Source organism: Rhea americana, unplaced genomic scaffold (assembly GCF_003343005.1).
Source record: "Rhea americana isolate MKP2758 unplaced genomic scaffold, rheAme1 scaffold_153, whole genome shotgun sequence".
NCBI classification, from domain to species: domain Eukaryota; kingdom Metazoa; phylum Chordata; class Aves; order Rheiformes; family Rheidae; genus Rhea; species Rhea americana.
In genome coordinates, this window is record NW_028185628.1 from 424,995 (window position 1) to 445,593 (window position 20,599).

The window sequence follows — 20,599 nt, forward strand, 5'->3', positions numbered from 1 at the left end:
AAGAAACAAATGAGATARGAATCCTAACAATAAATGCATATATGCATTATTAATAACACTAACACTCTGCATTTACTTAGATTTTTTTCATCAAAGCATATCAAAGGACATAAAAATATGGACAAATGTTGTTACCTAATTTTAAATAGGAAAACCAAGATGCACTGAACTGTTAGAAAAATGTGTTCTAGTTCACAGTCCTATGCTTTACCCAGTAGACGATGCCTAATACACTTTTTAATGCAAAACATTTGTAACAATGGAAATAGCATCAGATTAGAAAGATACCTAATTTAAGTAATTTTACCAGCTTTCTTGTACGTAACAGCTATCAGTACGTACTTCCATACTTTATATATGCAAAGACCTCCTCATAAGGGACTTCCGTTACTAAGAAGAGTTAATATTAACTAATGTTAACTGGGATACAGTAGTTTCCTGCTTTTTAACATCTCTTGTTGGAGAATATTGGTTTTTTCGTAACAATGGATTGTGTGGATTCAGTAATATCTCTGCAAGAAAAAGAATGCTAAAAAMCAGCAAGGTCTAAAGAACACTGCATACTGAAAGTCTCACCTTCAGCCTCACGTACGTGTGGAATGCATGATACAGCTGTATACATAATAATTGCTGGAGTGGCATTCAAACATTGTGTTTCCTTTTGCTTGCCAACATACATTCTGCCACTAGTGCTTTAAAACTGCCCTGCAGGGAAATAAGCCTACTTCTGACAGGTACTCTGAGATCAGCGTGTAAGTTTCATTAGCTGCATCAGAAGAGGATACACAAGTATCATTATGTTAATAGATGTCACATACACCTTGTTAATGACCAACTCATATTTATGCAAAAGGGTCCTTGCTTATCAAAAGTGGATTTTTTTTCTTTTTATTTTTTTCTGAGGGAATATATACACCAGTACATCTAAATGTGACCCTGTGATCAACCAAGAGATGTGCAATGATGTATTAATACCTGTCAGCTGCTTCTTTTGATATGGCAACCCTGGCATATAAATGTCTTTCATAGTCTCACTATGCATTTTAGCAAGCCTATTCTCATAGGCATTATCAGGACATCAGTTACAATCTCACCAAGCAGGTGGTCATTACTGCAGTGTTAATGGCATCAATGTTCTCCATCAACACAACATTTATAGTTATAAATCAGCTATAACAACAACATGGACTTCCAGTATCCAACAATTTGGACATAGAAGGTCTAGGGCATCTGCAGTCTGGAAGAAGGATTGACTGACACATCCAGAAGTACAYTAGATGTAACATGGGCATCTCTGCTATGCAGTTATGGCTTATACCTTCATTGCATGCCAGAAGCAACTCTTTCACTATTTGTTTCTTCCACAAAAAAACATTGTCAGAGAATGCTAACTTTTCATATCCTTGATGTCTTCACTTGTTTCACAGATTCAGGCTCGCACACAGTCATATAAAAATCTTTCATAGAAAAGAAAGTGCATGCAGTTTGCTCACATTCTTTTCTATTTCAAAACTTCATAATACGTTTTTCCATTTGTTGATAAACTGGATTTTTAAAAGAGCATTTTCTGGATATCTAGATAATCAACAACACAATGAATATAAACATTTCCTATAAATAGTTCACCATATGGCTACCATTCTCAACAGATGGTGTCTGTGTATCCACTAGAATATACAAGAGCTATGCAGATTTTGCCTTGCAATCATTCAAAATTCTAAGCAAGAATTCTTGTCTTAATTTTAGTTTTTACTAAGCTTTAACCAATGTTACAGCATATAATCAGATCACCTAACTCTGGTACAAGAGAAATGCCACAACTTTACTGATAAATTTTTCTACAAAAGGCAGTAGACAGGCCTCACCAAATCCATAGAAAGTTTTTCCAAAGAGAAGCACAAGATCAGCTTCCTCAGCATAAAGGGATCTTCTTAATCTTAGCACATCACCCTGCTGCCATGGATAGGCCTTGTAATTTGTCAGAGAACGCAGTTTGGGCTATGTTAAGGCAAATTCCAACGTGCTGTAAGTGCCAGCGGTTGTATAGATTTGGTAATAATATCACTACAAAACATACTAAACATTTTACCCCATTTTAGCATAAAACAAACTTGTTAGTGTGTAATAGTTTCCCTGAAGTCATAGATAAACAATTCTAGGTTTTCTACTGTACTTTCACAAGCTGCTGGGCAGCTGAGCGTATTTATCAAAGGAATGTATGACTGGAAGTAAACTACTGGGACAATCTCATTTCATCTAAAAACTACTTACGATCCCATCACCACACAAACACTGTCTGAAGAACTCATCTTCAGCTTTACCATTCTGACCATTGGAAATCATCATCCAATTCCCAGTCTACACCTTTTTCATGGCTGTTCTTAACCACTTGAATAAATGCTGTTTTTAACTTGCGTAGTTTCTCTGACATAGTGATAATTCTCATCTGATGTATGTATGGTAAACCAACATATCCCTTTCAGTTTTTAAATTGCTAGGCTTCCTGTTCTTAATATCCTGTACCTTGGCTGCCCTTGGTCTTGCCATGCTATAAGTTCTTCTCTGTCTGTTCCTGTAATTGCTTGACTACTTCTACTCACAAGCACATACATACATCATTCCAACAAAATCATTACTCATTCCCTTGCATTGGTACCTAGTGCTCTGTGAAACTTATCTAACCACAAAGGAGGGAAGCCCCTCAGCAAATTACTTCAGTATGTGAGAATGACTACCTGTTTTCAAATATCTTGGTTGTTCCTCATAATTATAGTGAATGGAATGTACTTATTCTCTACATTAATAGATCCAATGCAACCTGAAGTCCTATAGAACTCCCAAAGGAGGTTACATCACAAAACTATAACTCAGCAAAGTATTAACACTTTATAACTATGATCAAGCTGACTAAGATACTTCTCTGAAAATAAATACAAACAAGACCAGAAAGTAAGTCACTTGTCATAAAGGGGAACACAAACAGAAATCTGCTTTTATGGATTGGTCACTAAAACATGTATTTTCAGGTGGACTGATATTAAAACATGTACAGAGACACTAGCCATTAAATATATATATATATATACACACACACACACACACACACACACACACACACACACACACACAGATACAGATATATGTAAGTATTTGATACAGTAATTTGTGGAAACAAATTCAACAGCTACTTATTTAACCAGTAAATAAAAACATTTTTTCTTTGTGAACAAGACATTCATTAAAAGTTGAGCTATATATCAAGTAAACAATAACTAAAAGCTGGTACTGCTCTTGTCTTATTATATATGTACTAAAGTTAAGGAACTCCCTTTTGGTAACGAAAATACCTAAAGATGTTTGAATGAATGCCAAGACTGCAAAAGCAGTATGTATCTGTGTAACTGTGCAAGACACCTTTGCAATCCTGTATAAATCAAATACTGTAAATCAGCTAACTGTTAATAGGTCTACTTATTAAAAGATATTATTTCAAGTATAACTGAAAAGCATGTGAATTGTATTTCATCTATTCAGCTAGAACTAATAAAAAAATGCATCAGAAATAAAACTAGAAAGGTAAAGAAAGCATCTGCATATTCCCTTTTCTTCCTATAAGCAAAACTTGGTTATAGTTTCTAAAGGTCTGAACTGTAAATAGGAATGAAAATTATTTTATTGTTATTGGTTACTGCCCAGCTTTAATAGGCTATTCTCTATAATCTTTTATATCTGATAACCTTGAAATAAGGTAATGACTACCATATCTTTCATGGGAAGGAAATCAGCTAAACATTTTTACTTTGAGAGTCATAGGAACAGGTGGAATAGATTCACACACACATGGAGCCAGCAGTGAATAGTTCTCATTCCCTTTTTAACCTGTCCTAGAAGCCTTTTACTTCCCCCTAACCACCATCTAATTAATTCGCCTACCACTTGGCAGGCTCTGGGACAACGCTCCCATAACCCCCTCCCATCTAACTCAGTCATTAACTAGGTTAGGGGAGCATTTCCCTTGTAAATGAGTCCCCTAAGCATTTTTAATATTTTTCCACAAAAGACATCAGAGAACATACTTATTTTAATTCATATACAACAGACAATATTTCTCTTTAAGCATAAAAAAGGAAGTAGTCCTCAATAACACTGTGAACAGACAATAATATTTTTGCCTGTACTTAAGTAACTGATAAGGGAAAGCTATTAGGATATTTAAAAGAAATGAATAATGAAAGTTGTATGGCACTCTGCTTTATAAACCTGTGTTTCTAACTCTTTCCAAACACTGCCATTAGCTTTGTTCAGTTCATCTCAGGGAAAGAGACAGTAGAAGCAGAACCAAAAAGAGGTCAAAAATAATCACACACAACCAATTCAGCCTGAACCTGAACTCCTGAGCACAAGCAAGGCTGCAATTAATGCATTTTTAGGAGTATGAAGAATTACCTAAAGACAGGGCTTACTTAAATCCAGCTTGCTTGACTAAGCAAAAGACCAGTCAGAACTGGCTTAGCCAGTTGAAAAACATGATCAGATGTACTTTAGCTGTGGTAAAAATAGGGCAATATAAAGCTGTGGTGAAGACGCTGGGAAATGTGGTAAATATCTGCATTAGCAGTTCTGCTTAATGTTTATAACAGGTTTAAATGATCTGTTGGTCTGTAAACTAGAGAACGTAATACTTAAAGGTTTGAATAATAGATCTACGAGCTAATCATTAATGTCTTGCATAATGTCACTTCTAGATGAGAATTTCCATATCATGTAGAAGGGCAATGAATGGAGACATTTTCAAATTAGGAAAGATGACAACAATTAGGGCACTTAGTAAAAACAGAAAAAGAAAGAAAATATGCAGACAATGGATATGACAAAAGCGTGAGAGGAACAGAGAAAGTAYATACATGGCTTCTCGACACACTCTATAAAGATCAAAAAAGTACAAAATGTGTCTCAAGCCAGCAGAGAAGATGAAATGCCCACAGGAAATGCCCACTTTGCAAATCACAGAAGTCTTTTCTACTCCCTTTGGCTCATATTGATGACATCAACATGAAGGGAAGTATAAGAACCACCTTGAGTCTAAGTTCCTATTAGAGTCTCTTTTAAAAGGGCAAAGCGCTTCATCTTTAATGAAGGACAAGTGTTAGGAATTAGCAGGGGAACTATTAAAGAAAAAAAATATTGAATTGTCTCTGCCATTTAACATAAAAATGGCACTATAGGTTCAGACCAAAAAGTCCGTGTAGTCACCAACTGTCAGAGACAGAATGTGGAACAAAGGACAACTACAGGAGAACTGAACGGCATGAAGTAAAGCACATTTCAGTTCATAACATGTAAATTTCCCTGTTTTCATAAAGATGTAGGCAGTAAATATTTTAGAAAAAAAATACCCATTTTCCACCTACAAAAGTTGAACAAATGCCCCTCCTAATGTGAAAAAGTGAACCATGTGAAAAGTGTGCAACCACCATGTCCTAATTTTAAAAAGGGATCTAACCCGGAAAAAGAATCCCATTAGATTTCCCTTTTTTGCACTCTGAAGAGATTCCAGTTGAAGAGAGACATTCAGATTGTGCAAACACTGGAATTACATTTCAGCATTGATTTAGACATATTGGAAACAAACTCCCAGAACTGAAAGTATTCATTACGAGAAGTAACAGGTAAGTACTGTACAGCACAGGATTGCAAAAAAAAGAAAATCCCATATATACTTACATTTGGTCTGAGTCAGGAATATATACATATTTTTAAACCCCCAAAGTCATACACAAGTGTAGTACATTAGCTCTACCTGCAGAAGATTTGAATGTTTTATTTGTACACCAACATCTTGTAACTCATTTCTAAATTTAATGTGTACATTCATTCATTTACTATACATTAAATACATCTGCTTATCAATTAAGCAGTCAACTTTTACAAGTAAAAACAAATTTTAGGATATTAAAACATCCACCAATATCTTAAAACTACTGAACTTTCTATTTTTAGGAATACTTGTCATTGTCTCACTGGATTTAGGATTCATTCAGACTTGAGCAAACATTCCCCAAAATTCTGTGCTATACAGCTGAAATCTCCCTGAGTAGTATAAGTTTGGAAAAGTTAAAAGTTACTCAGTATTTTTTAAAGCACTCTATRTGGGCAGTATCAACAAAGACTCAGGTCTCAGCCAGAAAGCCACATTAAGTCCTCAAAGCAAGAATTATAAACTAACTTGCCATGCATAAAATGCAGAAAAACAATAAGTATTCCCATTTTAAAATTGCATCATTTAAAAATAAATAATTTATTTCATATATAGCACTGGTAAAACTCTCTGTGAATAGACCATTATAAAGTAAATGAGAAAACTGGAAAGTGCAGTAGTTTGCCAGAATCTCATTACCTGTGTGCCAGCAGCATCCTGAAGGTCATCTGATTCAGTCCCGAATAACTTGGCAGCAAGTTTGACCAATCCCAGTTCCATTCAGTAACGGCTGACTGTTGATACATGGGAAGAAGCTATTGTTAGTTATTAATCAGTGTTAATATGATCAGTAAATTAAAGCTCCAGCTGTGATATACTAACCAAGAAGGAGGGGGGTCTAGAACAAGGACTTAGACAGACGATATCAATCATGTCCACAGAAGACAGTTTTTATTCCAAAAAGACAGCAATTAATTTATAAATCCATTTGGGGATGTAACCATTATTTATAAAAAGATAAATCAATTTTTTGAACCGTTATTCTTCCAACTGTTAACGGCATTTTGCCCAGCCACTTTGTCTGAAAGCTTGACTCTTTTTTTGAAAAGCAAATAATTGGCATTTTTATTTTAACAGCAATTAACATTTTCTACTGTTAGCAAAAAGTTTGTCACGAAAAACTTAGTGTAATTGGAACTCAGGATGTAACCTGTATCTTAATCAGAGAATGATAGTTTACTTCTCTTTTTTGTAAGGCACTCCAGTTACCAGATGGTTGTTATAAATATCAGGAAGCTTACACAACATGAACTAACATAACCCCATATTGCTTACCTAATAAATAAAAAAATCTATAATAATGGTGGACAGACAAAAGACTACACACGATATTCTTATGTTTATGAAACAGTACTGCTTGTTGTATAAAATTAATTTTCATTGCCCATACTGGTCAAGTAATGACTACACTTTGACTTTCTTAGGAGGTAATCATTCAAAAATTATTATTGTAACACTAGAAAGGCATTGAGTGCTTAAAAAATTGAGGAAGCAAGTCAAAACAATGGGAATATCTTGCAGTGCATCTTTTTGTTCTTACAGACAGCACCTGGTGCTTCTGGGAGAAAAGAATCAATGCAATTCCTCTAGGTAAACCCACCCCTTTCTTCCATCTTTATTTCATTCCCATCCTTCTTTTCATTTGATTTTCTCACTAGCTCTCATCTCAGGCACGCACTGAAATAAAGACACCTGAAGTACAGAGGAAGAAAGTGAGAAAAGACTAGCTAAAGAAAGAATAACAAAGTGGAAGTGGAAAARTGAATGAAGAAGCAACCGTGATAAACAAGAAATGAAGGGAAGAGTCAACTAAAAATCTTGGGAATGAGAACAAGTAAGCGCACAGTAGATGAATAGTAGATGATTAGGAAGGAGAAAACAGGCAGGTGTTCAATCCTCTACAATGAATTAAAAATTAATATATAAATAAATATGGAGGAAATACTTGTAAAATCAAGTAAGATGAAAAGGAGGAGCTGAAAAAACAGTAATAAATATCTTAAAAGCAAATAGTAAAATTTATAAATACAKCAGATAACAACTTAGTTCACCAGACCGATCAGTTCTACCCAGAATTATAGACTCCATAAAAAAAAAAAAAAATCAGAAAAAGAAAATAATTTCTTTATAGTATTTTTATTCATTGTACTGGGGAAGGAGTTGTATAGCTTAGACTTACTCTTATTAGACAATAAAGCAGCAGCACTGGCAGAGATTGAGGTGTCAGGACAAATTGAAAAAATCGAGAGCAACAAGTTACTAGGACCAGATGGTGATTATTCAAGATTTTGCAGGAATGTACGAATGAGGTGGCTGATTGGTAATAGAAATGACACACTTCCTAAAATCAGCTATTGAACTATAGGGCTGGAAGGTAAGAAATGTACATATCTTTAATAAMAGTGCTAGAGCTGATCTGAAAAATAATGGCTCAGTGGCCTTTATTTCAAGATCCATAAAGTTGGTAGAAATTATAATTAAGTAACTTACTAAATACGACATGCTGCTGACAAATTAGCAAAGCTTCAGAAAAGGAAATTCATCCACTCTAGTGCACTACAACTTTTACATATTCCAGCAAACAATGTAAGAAATTTTCTTTAAGGAAATTATTTTAAAAGCTTTCTGAAAGAACCCCGTAGTGAGGGAGCTAAGAGCACATCTACACTATATAATACAATACAGTACAGAGATTCTTTGGTTAGAGCAGCACCAGCTCTCTGGAATCATAAGCAATATTGCCATGCCTACTCCAAGTAGGTCTTCCAAGAGAARTTTTAAAAAAATACATAATTAACTCATTGACAAAATATATATTCATAAAAGAATTAAATTTTAGTTCATGTATTAAAAACAAATCTAGTTGCATTAGACTTAATAAAAATCAAGAAGTTCATTGTGAATTACAAACTATCAAGATCCATGGTAGTGGCCAACCACTAAGAAATGAATTTAAGAAGAAATATATCCTATAGGAAGAAAATCTGATCCTTGCCAATATTTTGCATTCTTTACAAGCCCTAGCAACAGTCTCCACAAGAGATGCTGAGCTATATTGACCACTATTTTATAAATAGAAATTCCCACACTGCTAAATGAATGTGCAGCTTTTCTGGTAAAGTGAACTAAATTCTTTAATTAAAGTGCAGGAAACAAGTCTGTCATTGTCACAGGAGGGTTAACACATGCAGCTTTAAGCTCTGTGATTTACTGCGGGTCATGGGGTTTTATTTATTTATTTATTTATTCTAAGATACCTTCCTGTATTGTGATCAGATTTTATGCCAAAAGTTTACAAAATCCAAAGCAATCTCACACGAACTATCCCCTGTCAACCGTTCGTAAATAGAGTACTGCAAACCTGTCATGTAGTAGAAAAATTTTGCCCTGAGTTGTCACTACTTGAAGGTCTTATCTACCACACCACTAATGAATTAAGAATTCACACATAGTAAGCTATTTTCTGCATTTCATATTGGAACAAGTGATTCTGTACCCCCTTAAATTCCATCAATTTAGTATACATGCAAAGGGACTAACGGAAGAAAAGCACACTTAAAACGTGTTCATCTGGAATAAGAAGCCTTGTAAAACTAGTATTAATCTTCCCTTTCAGGGTATTAACACTTTGATTGCAACATGACAATGATTCAGCATTCATTAAGCAAATAGGAATAAAAAAAACCCCTAGATATGCTTTATACCAATATACTTGATGAAATCATCCAATACCACCACAAGTGAGAAAGGAGGTCATTCCATTTTAAAACAAAATTTTACTGAAAAAGAGTCTCTTTCTACTATAAGTCTGTAAAGTGAACTTCATGTAACCAAAATACAATTTCTTTTAAGTTTTTTGGAGTCCTAGGTGTAGAGCCAAAGCTGTAGCTGAGGGATGAACTTGAGGGAAGACTGGAGAAAGTATAATGTAAWTTTTTTTTCAAGTGTCCCAGAGAAACTACATTCCATTTTGTAAAGCGACCCAGTTATGTGGCTCTCCAGTGGAGATTTAGGCACCTCAATCTATTTTCTTTAACTTTTGTATTACCAGGAAACTAATTTCTAAGAGTAAACCATACTCCTTTATATATAACTAGCATGGCTTAATAWAAAACAAAAATGAATGCTTTTCTCATCATTTGTTCTTTGCCTTGCTTACTCTTTACTGTGCACATTTCTAAGCATCCTTTACTTTAGGGTTTAGTATTTAGTGTTTAGTTTGAAGGACTTACCTGATAAGATTCTGAAYGTGCACTTGGAGTTTTGCTATAATTTTCAAAAGGACTAAACCCYGTTTACCATTACACAGATGTAATAAACGTCATTGTTAATAATGGGCTTTCGTTTGATATACTGAACTATCATAGAAAGTGTAAGTAAATGTAAATTGTTCTTAAATACAATAATTCTGATAAAAGTACAATAAGGCTCTTTGAACCTCATGCCACTATAAAGGGTGCCCTCATTAGCTTCCTGATTAATAATATTCTATTGCACTTCATCAAATGTGACCTCATGTAATTGTTTTCATGATTTCAGCCTCCGTCACTATCATGCTCRTAAGTATATTATAGTACAGTATAACCAAGGTTCCATATTTTCACAAACCTGATTGAACACTTTTGCACAAGATTGGCTGTGCGCCTGGAAAGGGTTGAAGACAAGCTGCTCTTCTCTGCCCTTCAGTGTCAAAGGCAAGCGCTGATTGGAGGTAACACTCTCTTCAGAGGAATTCTCACAAGACAGCTGCTCTTTCAAATATTCCTTTTTAAGAGGGGAAAAAAAAMCAAAAAACATGTGCACACACACACACAAAGCAATATATGCCATTTAGCCTTCTTGACAATAATTTGCTTAAATCTCAAGTATAAGTTTCCTGTATGCTTGATAGAAATTCTTTCTAGTTAAAGGASAGAGTAAATAAGCTCTCTTAAAATAGAAACCTTTCTAAAAGTAACACAGGTCTACAACAAACAGTAAATAAYATCCATCAACATGCAACTGAAGGAATTCAAAATATTATAACATGTTGTTTTGAAATTGTCATCACATTTTCTTCTCATTCAGTGTATTTGTTAGGTGTATGTAGTGGAAGTGAAAAGCAAATGTTTTCTAGGAGCTGGTCTAATGTATGATAGTTAATATATTATTTCATTTATATGCTAAAGTATACAAAAATATTTAAAGTTATCTTTAGGCAGCATTAAATAGTTACTACCTGCCTATAAGTTAATTGTTCAATGAAAGTGTTCAAACTAGTTGTTTAAATACAGGAAATAAATAATCTCCCACTCTTTAAAGCTATTTTTAATTATTTTAACATTAAAAAACTTGAAGTCATTTATGATTTGCATGGCAATTTTAGAAACTGCAGTGTGACAGACACATGATTATTTTGGCCACAATCTTTTCTGTTTTCACTTGTTAAACTACTATGTAAATAAACCATCACTGCATGCCAATAAATTGTTTTGATTAAATAGAGCCATTTTATAAGAGCTAGATAATGAATGAAACACAAAGATCTATTCGCTGGAAGGACTACTGTGATTAAACAGTTTATTATTATTAAAATGAAACCCATAACGATAGGATTGCCATACCATTGAGCAAGTACTCAAGGTGAGTCTTCATTAAGATGGGTWGGATGTGAATGGTCCTCTCACTTTGCAGTAATACTGAGATTATAAAAATTTTTCAGACTCAGATGAGGGAGCATTTATACTACTTGCCAAGCAGCTCACTGCTCCTAAGTAGGTCTTTATAAAAAAAATTTAATGATCAGCTTAAGCTGATCCAACTGCTATAAGGAACAAGTTCCCTCCCAACCTACATGGATTGCAACTACYTCTCCCTTGTGTTGACAGGAGCATATGTTGTGAAATCGGCCAGAAAGAAAGAAAGGTTTCAGCCAGATCAGCAAGCCACATGATTTCTAGTACCAGCACAAAGGGAGTGGGAATGCACAGGGGCAAGAGAAATGGCCTCTCTGATGGTTGCAGTCAATTGTTAGGACAGCTTAAAGCAATCATGAAATTATCTGAGTGTAAAAACAGAATCAGAACTCAGTTTTTTTTTTTTTTTTTTTTTTAAATCAAACAGTCAAGTGTGTAATCCGGCTGTGAAATCATACTCTAAATTACAAATATTTATTTAGCCTCCAAAACTGTTTTTTCCATTCATTCATTACTTCATGCCATAACAAAGATGTTGAAGTTATGGTGAAGGGAGGTTATTTAAGAATTATTTCTATACATTCACCATTTTTTTAAAATACAATGTCTTGCTTGCGCACATTTTTTCAATCCCTGTAGACGGTTTTAAAACAACCCTCCGGGTGTCGCAGAGCTAGCCGTAGCAGAAACTGTTAGTTTTTCAGTAGAGATATTGGAACTCATTGTTCATGCTTGCTAGGGTTATGAAAATTTTAAGTAGAGTACAGCCACTTCCCTATACAGACTTTTTTCTGTCTTGGGAATACTCTAGATATTTTGAGAAAGAAATTTAAACAACAATTGTAAATATATAAGAGCTGCTTTAGTACAGACTATACTGTATATTGCATATTTAATACAGTTTATTCTGACCAAAAAAGGTCATGTTTTAAAAACTTGAAAATAATTAGAAATGAAACCATGTGAGCTATATCCTCACTATCAGTGATTCAGCATGAAGCAAAGTAGATGGAATATTCTTGAGCCTGAGAGTTCAGGAGGATTGGTTCCTTTTTGGTAGCTGTTAGTGAAAGATGCTTTTAAAAATGATTATTCTTTTTGATAAATACAGGAAGTACAGTAGACAGCTATGAGTTCTACAGTATCTATTATAAAACTTAAAAACATTGTAGTTCTATTTCAAAATATAGCTCCCAAAAAGCTCTATTCCTTTTTCCTTCTATTTTCTAAGGAAAATTAAGAACCACAAATTTTTGGCTTATCATTTGGGCCTCTGTTCACACGAAATTATTAAACAGTGCAGCACAAAGTTAGTGTGGATATCTTTAAGAATACCACCCCTTCATAGTTTGAGGCATCAAAAACCAAAAGCATGGACCTTCATACAGATAAATCAAGTCTATCTCTTAGTAGTCAGAACTTCAGACATAATTGTAAACTAATAAAAATAATATTGGAAAGTGCATTATGATGATCGCATGTTAAGCATTATAACTTTTTGCAAGGGTTTCAAAGCCAAGTTGAAGTAATGTGCTTGAGTTCTTCTGTGGAGTTGAGCTGGTCAGGGTTTTCTTTTTTTTTTTTTTTTTTCCTGACAAGACAGTTTTTTCCACTGAGAAATGTTCTATTTTTAATAAAGTTCTATCTAGCTGCAGAAATTCAAGGAGAGACACCTGGGATGCAGAAAGACAGGTTAAAGTCCCTCTTCCACCTAATTCTCTCTCAGCTTTTTACCTCCTGTTGGAGCTGCTCCACTTTGTATAAATAACTGAATACTCAAAGGAATAAAATCTTGAATTGGGGTCTCTAAAACCTGATATGGGCATTCTACCCCTTCAGCTAAAATATGATTCTATTTTTGACCACAGAAGTTACAAAATGGATTTTTACAGTAATTTCTACAAAGCAGAACAGTTCCAACAGGGGAAAACAGCAAAGTTCCACTCTGGAAAACTAATGTTCTGGTGGTTAGAGCACGTACTTTGGTTGTGGGAGATGCAGATTCAATTCCTTGGTCTAAACCAAGCAGAATAGAGATTTGAACCTGGATATCCTGTCCTGTAGGTGAGTGCCCTAACAGCGGGATTCTATGCTATTTTAGAAGGTCTCTCTCATCATCTTTTCTTCATTCCTTTTTACTAAGAGTAATCCTGAATACGCTCCAGGTGAAAAGGTTTTAGTTTGAACTGTATTACAATAATAATTTTCATTTCAATTCCTGTACCATTTAATTATTTGAGATAAAACTTGAAAAGATTCTGTGTTCTATTAATATTAGGTTGCCATCTCTGCATACGTGCTTACATTGCTTCAAAAACTTCCAAATACAGATGGATAAAAGTTGCTCTTAAGCCTATACTTAGGGAACTAAAGAGTTGATTTGATTTTCAGAAGCACACTGCCAGTACTGAGCTGCTCTTCACCGCCTGCATATAGACATAGCTGCCTAATTAGCTTTTGCTATCAATTAAAAAAAAAAAAAAAATCTTGGCCTATGCCTATATTTGCATTTTATTACCGACACTTTGTACACTTGCAATAATCTTAACAGCACCTGCTTATGCACTCAAGGAATAGCAATTTAGTAATCAAAGCTAATAAACAGAACTTTCTTAATTAAGCTGTGTAGATCTGTATTATCACACAATTTAAGCAAATCTATGTTTATTTCAGTGTATACTATAAGAATAGCTTTGGTAATTTAGGGCAATTTAGTAGAGGCTTAGAAATAATGAGATAATTATTTTACTTTGCCCAAATTCCATGTGCAGCAAACAAATCTGAATTTGTTTACTATAATTTTGAAAGCATTTTAGCTGAGCAGAGTTACCTAGATTAAATAAGGTTTTCATGTGGATGCATTTACTTTCTCAGTACAGCCATAGGGTTTGTTTGTTTGTTTTTTAAATCAGGGGAATTGATTTACCCCATTTAATTTTATTTCTGGTAACAGTCAGATTCTCAATAGCTTGCTGATTTTTTTCTCCACAGTTTTTCAAACTCCTAAAATGTATCCGTGGTCTACGATATAAATCCGAAGTAAGTTTATGAGCCATACTACTCTTTAAGTATATAAATAAAATCTACATTGTTTCTGTACAAATGCAGAAAAGCCTAAACTGAATAGATTCTATTACAATACAATATTGGATTTCATATTGACTTTAAGAAGCATTATCACCTCCTTGACTAACCCTTAGCTGCCAGCAGACGCTGCCTCAGGCCAGTACACACCTAATTGCTCGGTAAAAAGGCCGTTTCCCTACCTCATTGAGCTGGATGATGTGATAAATTTGCCTCAGGTACTCGCTGCCACCTGGTTTGTGGCAGATATCCAGGACCATCATGTTTATTTTCTGCTCAGTGAATTCAAGTGCAAAACCTCCTCCCTCTAACATCGCACCTTCTACTGCAACCGAGGCACTAGAATATAGAAAAGATACAAATATTTAAGTTGTATTTCTAAAAATCAAAATATAATGTCAGCTAAAACTATATGTAATAATATTCGTAAATACTTGGCTTACACAAAACAAATCTTGCTGTACATCTCTGAAGCCTTTATTTAAATATATAATAAAATGGCATGTTAAATAATTAAATGCATGTTAAGGTTCTTACATAAATAAGATGCTCGTATTATACCAATTTTAATTATTTTAAAATCTGAAAAATGAAAACAAAACATGCCTTACTCTAAAGACAAACAACAAGCAAATATTTTTTATTTTCTTCTGCATTGGAGAAGTGTCTTTACTACTTGGAATAGCATTAGATCTTTTGTACACTTTTCTTTGCCTGTCACTGAACATATTAAAGACCAATTAACATGTCAGAAAGGTAGCCATTACCCTAAGTATAGGTTAGAATATTAAACTGAAAGCTTTTTTTCCCCACTGGTACGGTGGTAACATTTCAAAGGTACACATTAGCCACTTGTTGCACTTTTTGCCTTGCAGCTCTGTACTTTTCCGTGCTTTCTTTCCAAGAAGTACTGGTGTCTAACTGCTACAAAAAATCTGAAGCTGATAGGCGCAAATGCCTTGAAAAATGTACACTCAAAACTCTGACCACTCTTATACTACTCTCCCTGCATACAATTTAAGTCACAAACTCTATACTAGCTTAGTAGTATAGATTGATAAAGAATCAAGAAAAAGTACTGAAATTATTTCTTCTCGAACATTACAGGATTGATACAGGTTGGCATCTAGACATAGATACATAGCAGCTTGAAAGATCAACAAATTATGTCTTCTATAATCATTATTAGATTAATTTAAAATCTACAAAATAAGTATTCGTAATGAAAAACAAGATTTTACAGGTCTCAAAAGTAGTACTTTGGTGCAGTCAGTTGTAAGTTGCAGCTTACTGTTGAAAACATGCCATGATTACAAAATTAGTTCTGCTGAAAGTTGCTCTTGACCTGAAAGCTCACTTAAATGCTACACAGCTGCTGGACATTAAGGCTGATATTGCTTCCACATGCAGCTTCAGAACTTCCTACAGAGCAAATAGTTTCAAAATCTAAACTATAATTTTGTTCTTTGCTGAATGGAAGTAAATGATACTATGTTATTATGGGATATTTTACAAAAAGCTTCAAAAGAAATTGATCTTTAGAATTAAAGCACGTTTGAGGCTGATCTTTCAGTACCACATAGAGATACGAACTGAATTTCTCAAACTTCTTAGAGGTTGACATTGAGAAAGTTGAGGACCTGTGACAAAGTGGTGTATCAGTGTCAGCACCCAAACTGTATCCTTTCCTGTCCGTCACTGTGCAGGTGAAGCAGATGATTGGATTCAGTCACTGCTATGATTAATGAGTTCCYCTCTGGATTTGGGACTGCCTATCAATCATGTCATTAGGAAGAATGTGCCCTGAAAGAGGCAGACCTCAGCCAAGGAATAACTGCATTCATCTTAATCTGTATATGCACCCAGCCAGCCAAGTCAGGGTCACCACAATGAAAAACAATAATCTTCAACACGACAAATTACTTTGCAAAGACAGACATTTTTTGGGGGGCTGTGTGTTCTTCCGAATCTAACTGGACTGTTTATACAGCTCCAGTGTTACTATAAAGCGAAGGTTATTTTAATGAACGGTAATTCTTTCAGGCAGTACCCAGGACAGGCAATGTACACAACTACCACTTTCTAAACCTTTTGCTTTTGATGGGGGGGGGGGGGGAAGGACGTAAAAATATTTCCCTAAAGACAAAGTAGAATTTGTGTATGCCACAAATGGAACCTGCATTCTAGTTGGACATTTTATGTAGTTAGCGGTCTTGATAACAATAATTTAACAGGAAAACATTCAAGACTTGTTTTTAAAAGTCTGGTGCACTTCAAAGATGTTTTCCACAACATCTGCATGTGTAATATATCCATATATATCACACACAAATTTTGGCATTTTATGGGGTTTGTTTTCTTACATACATACTGCATGTATGAACATGAATACCTTTACCTGCAAAATCTTCTATTTTTGGAAAGGCTACACAAAGTAATTTTACACTGATTTACTGAAGATTTTCAAACAACTATTGCTATTTCAAACAAAGTACGTAAACATCAAAAGTCTTTTTTTGAAAGATCTGCTTTTAGTTTAGTGATTATRTGAACCATTTTCTAGTTTAACTGATACATACATTTCACAGCTTTGCTATATTAGTTTTATAATTTCTCTTTATAACAATATTTTATCTCTACATTGTATATCTTAGCTATTAACTATTAACTATTTTTCAGGAATTGACTGATGATATTTGGATATCTAGTRTAGATAGATATCTGTGGAATAAACAATGTATTCTTATGTTCCTTAGACTTAAAATTAGGACACCCTGTCAACAAAAGAAGTTCTTACTTTGGTTGGCACTGCACACACAGAGAAAATATTCTTACATYGTAGTCCAGTTATGGATGAAAAATAGTCATTTCACACAGTCTGATAGCTGATATAGAAAATGTATTAAAGCATTTTTGATATATGTTAAAAATAGAATTGGGTAGTATATTAAAATTCAAATCCTCAACTTCAGCAGAAGTACAAATACCAGAGTTTTAGTTTTTAGAGTTTATCTCAGTATTTGTCTTACACTGCATTTCTTTATTTAAAAATAACTATTCTCCACTCAGTAACATTACAAACCATACTACAGCATTATTCTGTTAAGTATCAATCTACACATCAGAATTTTTTTTTCCTATGACTGTTTCAATGACTAGCATCTGGCTTCAATCTTTTAATCACTGGATTAGAGCTTGTAAATTAGTATTAAATTGAAACGTAAAGATTACAAAGGTCAATGTCAATGAGCATTTGCGTGATGCTATTACCACTCCTGTTAACTGGCTACTCATGGGAGCATGATACTATACCTTAAAGCACTACATGAAAGTCTGTTTGTTGATATCAGTGACTCATATCTAGAACCACTATRTTGTTTATTTATATAGACAGTTACTGTCAGGATATTAATGACAGTGACCTTCAAGAATATTCATGAATCTTACTTTCAGTAGTCAGTTTAATTAAGTCACATAGCTCCAACAAATTTAATATTAGAAAGAAGTAGTATTTTTATAGAAATATATGTATGGTATACAAATTCACAATAAAAGACAGGGACTATGAATACATTAACATACATACAACTCCTTGAAAAAACATTATAGCTGGATGTCAAATATGCACGAAGGTTGATATTTCTCACAAAGACACAGCAGGGTACTTTCCCTGTCCTGTTTTGATACTTGCCCTCAGGGTTTGTTGTTTTAAAATGAAGTATGCTTACTTTTTAATCACAAACGAACATGGAAAGGCTTTTATATTTCCCCTTAATTTAATCACCATAGCAAAATTCATTTATAAATATATTACGGTGCCTCCTAGTCAGTACACCTGTTCCCATACTAAAAGATATACCAAGTAAATTGTCTGCATTTACAGATCATCATGAAAATCTGAACTCTCTAAGTCTGTGAATAGACTGCTCCCATGTCATTTACTTTTTTAACCACACAATTATGTTGCAAAAATATAGTAGCATCAATATTAAGAACAAATCCATTTCATTTAATGTAAGCTCACTATCCATCTAAATTTTTTTTTAAAAAAATCAAACAATAGCCATAAGCACATCAGTAATCCAGTAAAATAAAGAGCAAATAACAGCAGTTTAAAAATACCAAATTCTTACCAGTCTGTGCTCAATTTTCTTGCTTTCAGCAACTGGCTTTCAATCCAGTTTGGTCTTTGTTGTTCAATGCTCTGTATAACCTTCTGGGTCACTTGTTTAGGACCACTTTTCTGTTTTCCCATAATACTTTCTAAGCACACACGAACTAAACTGAGTTTTTCTTTGCTCCATCTGTCAAGCGTTGCACCTGTTAAAAGTTCTGCAGTATTTCCATCCTCAAATATCCGACATATAATTACAATCAAGTTCCAGACAAGCAGACCAGCTTTCTTCAATTCAGCAAAGTTTCTTGACATTTTTCTCTCAGCCAGAAAAAAGAAGTACTTAATTGGGGGAGGCAAACATGCAATCACTGTAGGTAACTTGCTGATTACAATAGATACTGCCTGAGCTGCAAGCCTTGTGAAGCCTTAAAAAAAGAAAGAAAAGAAGATATGATTAACATTAACATTCTAGTTTCATCACAGCATGTTTCTGAATGTTGCATGATAATTTCTAACTTGCTTTTGTACCAAAAAAGGGTATTAAGCTTAAGTACTCAACACTGTAGCTAGACTTGTATTTTCTTCCTCCATATGAATCCCCCAAGATCCCAACAATAACATGAACTGAAAATAGAGAACTAGAAAATTTAGAATTCACACTGTGATTCTGTTAACAATTAGCCCTGTTGTGTACAGTTATTACAGAATAAATGAAGCAGGTAACAGCCAGGTATTCTGAGTAGCTTGTAATAAAATGGTAAAGATGTTTTTTTAAACTTCAAGCATAGAGTATTGTACTAAATTTCTTAGAAAGGGATTGATAAGAAAAACCAAAAAGTATGAATACATTTAGAATCCTATTTTCAAACCTACAAAACTTCAGCTTATAGGCTTTCATATAAGAAGGATGGACACTCTGTACATAAGTTTTCTAACTATTCCAGATATTAAAAGTAACTATAAAAGTAACTATGAAAGTATATTGTATAAAAAATGAGACATATCTAAAATGAAAAACTGAACAAAATGTGGTCTACAATACAGAGTCAAGTGTAGATTAAAAAAAAATCCTGGCCCATCCCACTTGCATTCTGAACTGGCCTAAAAAAAAAAAAAAAAAAAAAAAAAAAAGTTTTGTTGTAAAGTTAAGATGAATAAATTTGTATCATTTCGGTCAACCCTGCATATCTATATAGGCATTATTTACTCTGTTTTGAATCTCATACTACAGCCAGATGGTAAAAACATTTAAAATATACTGATATTTTAAAAATATTTGGTTGTGTGTGCAAGGTTGCAAACCTCAAAAAAGAGGTATTGAACTGTAATGCTGGAAATGTATTAAAACTTAAAAAAAGTTTGGAAATAACTTTATTTATTGTCAAATTGTAAAAATCAGGAATCCTACCTGTCCAATTTTGATATGAACTCAGTAAATATGTAACAAGTTCTTATGGCAAGTTTATATAACAGTATAAATTTCACCTACATTTTCCAGATTCTTTTCTCTTCATTTCCCGAGGTGTATAATTCCATTCCTTTGGAACTGTTTTCAATAAACTTTCAGGAACTATTTGCTTGTGCTGATATGTTCCATAGTTTTCTGTTGCCTCCCATGAATGCATCAGAGAAATTATCTGCTTCACTATACCCTTGACTGAATTAATCAAAGTCATCTTCAAGTATCTGATAACCTCTGGCTCTGAGTCACCACAACTGGAAACTTCAGAAGAAAAAAAAGTATTAAATATTCAGTAAGTGTATAGACATCTGTGTACACCTGTTTCAGAAAGATGTGTTTTAGAACCCTTATGGAAAGAAAAGTGACAACATCATGATTCATAACAACTTACTCATAAGTGTTGCTCTGTTACAAACCAAAGAAATATTACAAAGAAAAATCATGTAGCATATATAGTTTAATATAGTACTGGAAAAAGTGATATTTTCATTTATTTCCTTCTT

At 33.9% G+C, this 20,599-nt stretch overlaps 1 protein-coding gene across 3 annotated transcripts in view; it reads right to left on the bottom strand.

Moving 5' to 3' along the window:
- KIAA0825 (KIAA0825 ortholog) overlaps positions 1-20,599 on the bottom strand; it is a 248,946-nt gene that overhangs the window by 112,526 nt on the left and 115,821 nt on the right. For 2 of the 3 annotated variants that reach the window (XM_085299732.1, XM_085299730.1), the window contains 5 exons: positions 20,124-20,357; positions 18,651-19,059; positions 14,700-14,856; positions 10,367-10,522; positions 6,398-6,492 (listed from right to left, as the gene is read on the bottom strand). In XM_085299732.1, the coding sequence (XP_085155858.1) occupies positions 6,398-6,492; positions 10,367-10,522; positions 14,700-14,856; positions 18,651-19,059; positions 20,124-20,357 (1,051 nt within the window). Of the gene's footprint in view, positions 1-5,728; positions 5,801-6,397; positions 6,493-10,366; positions 10,523-14,699; positions 14,857-18,650; positions 19,060-20,123; positions 20,358-20,599 lie in introns of those variants that run through there. The other variant, XM_085299731.1, reaches the window with a different exon arrangement.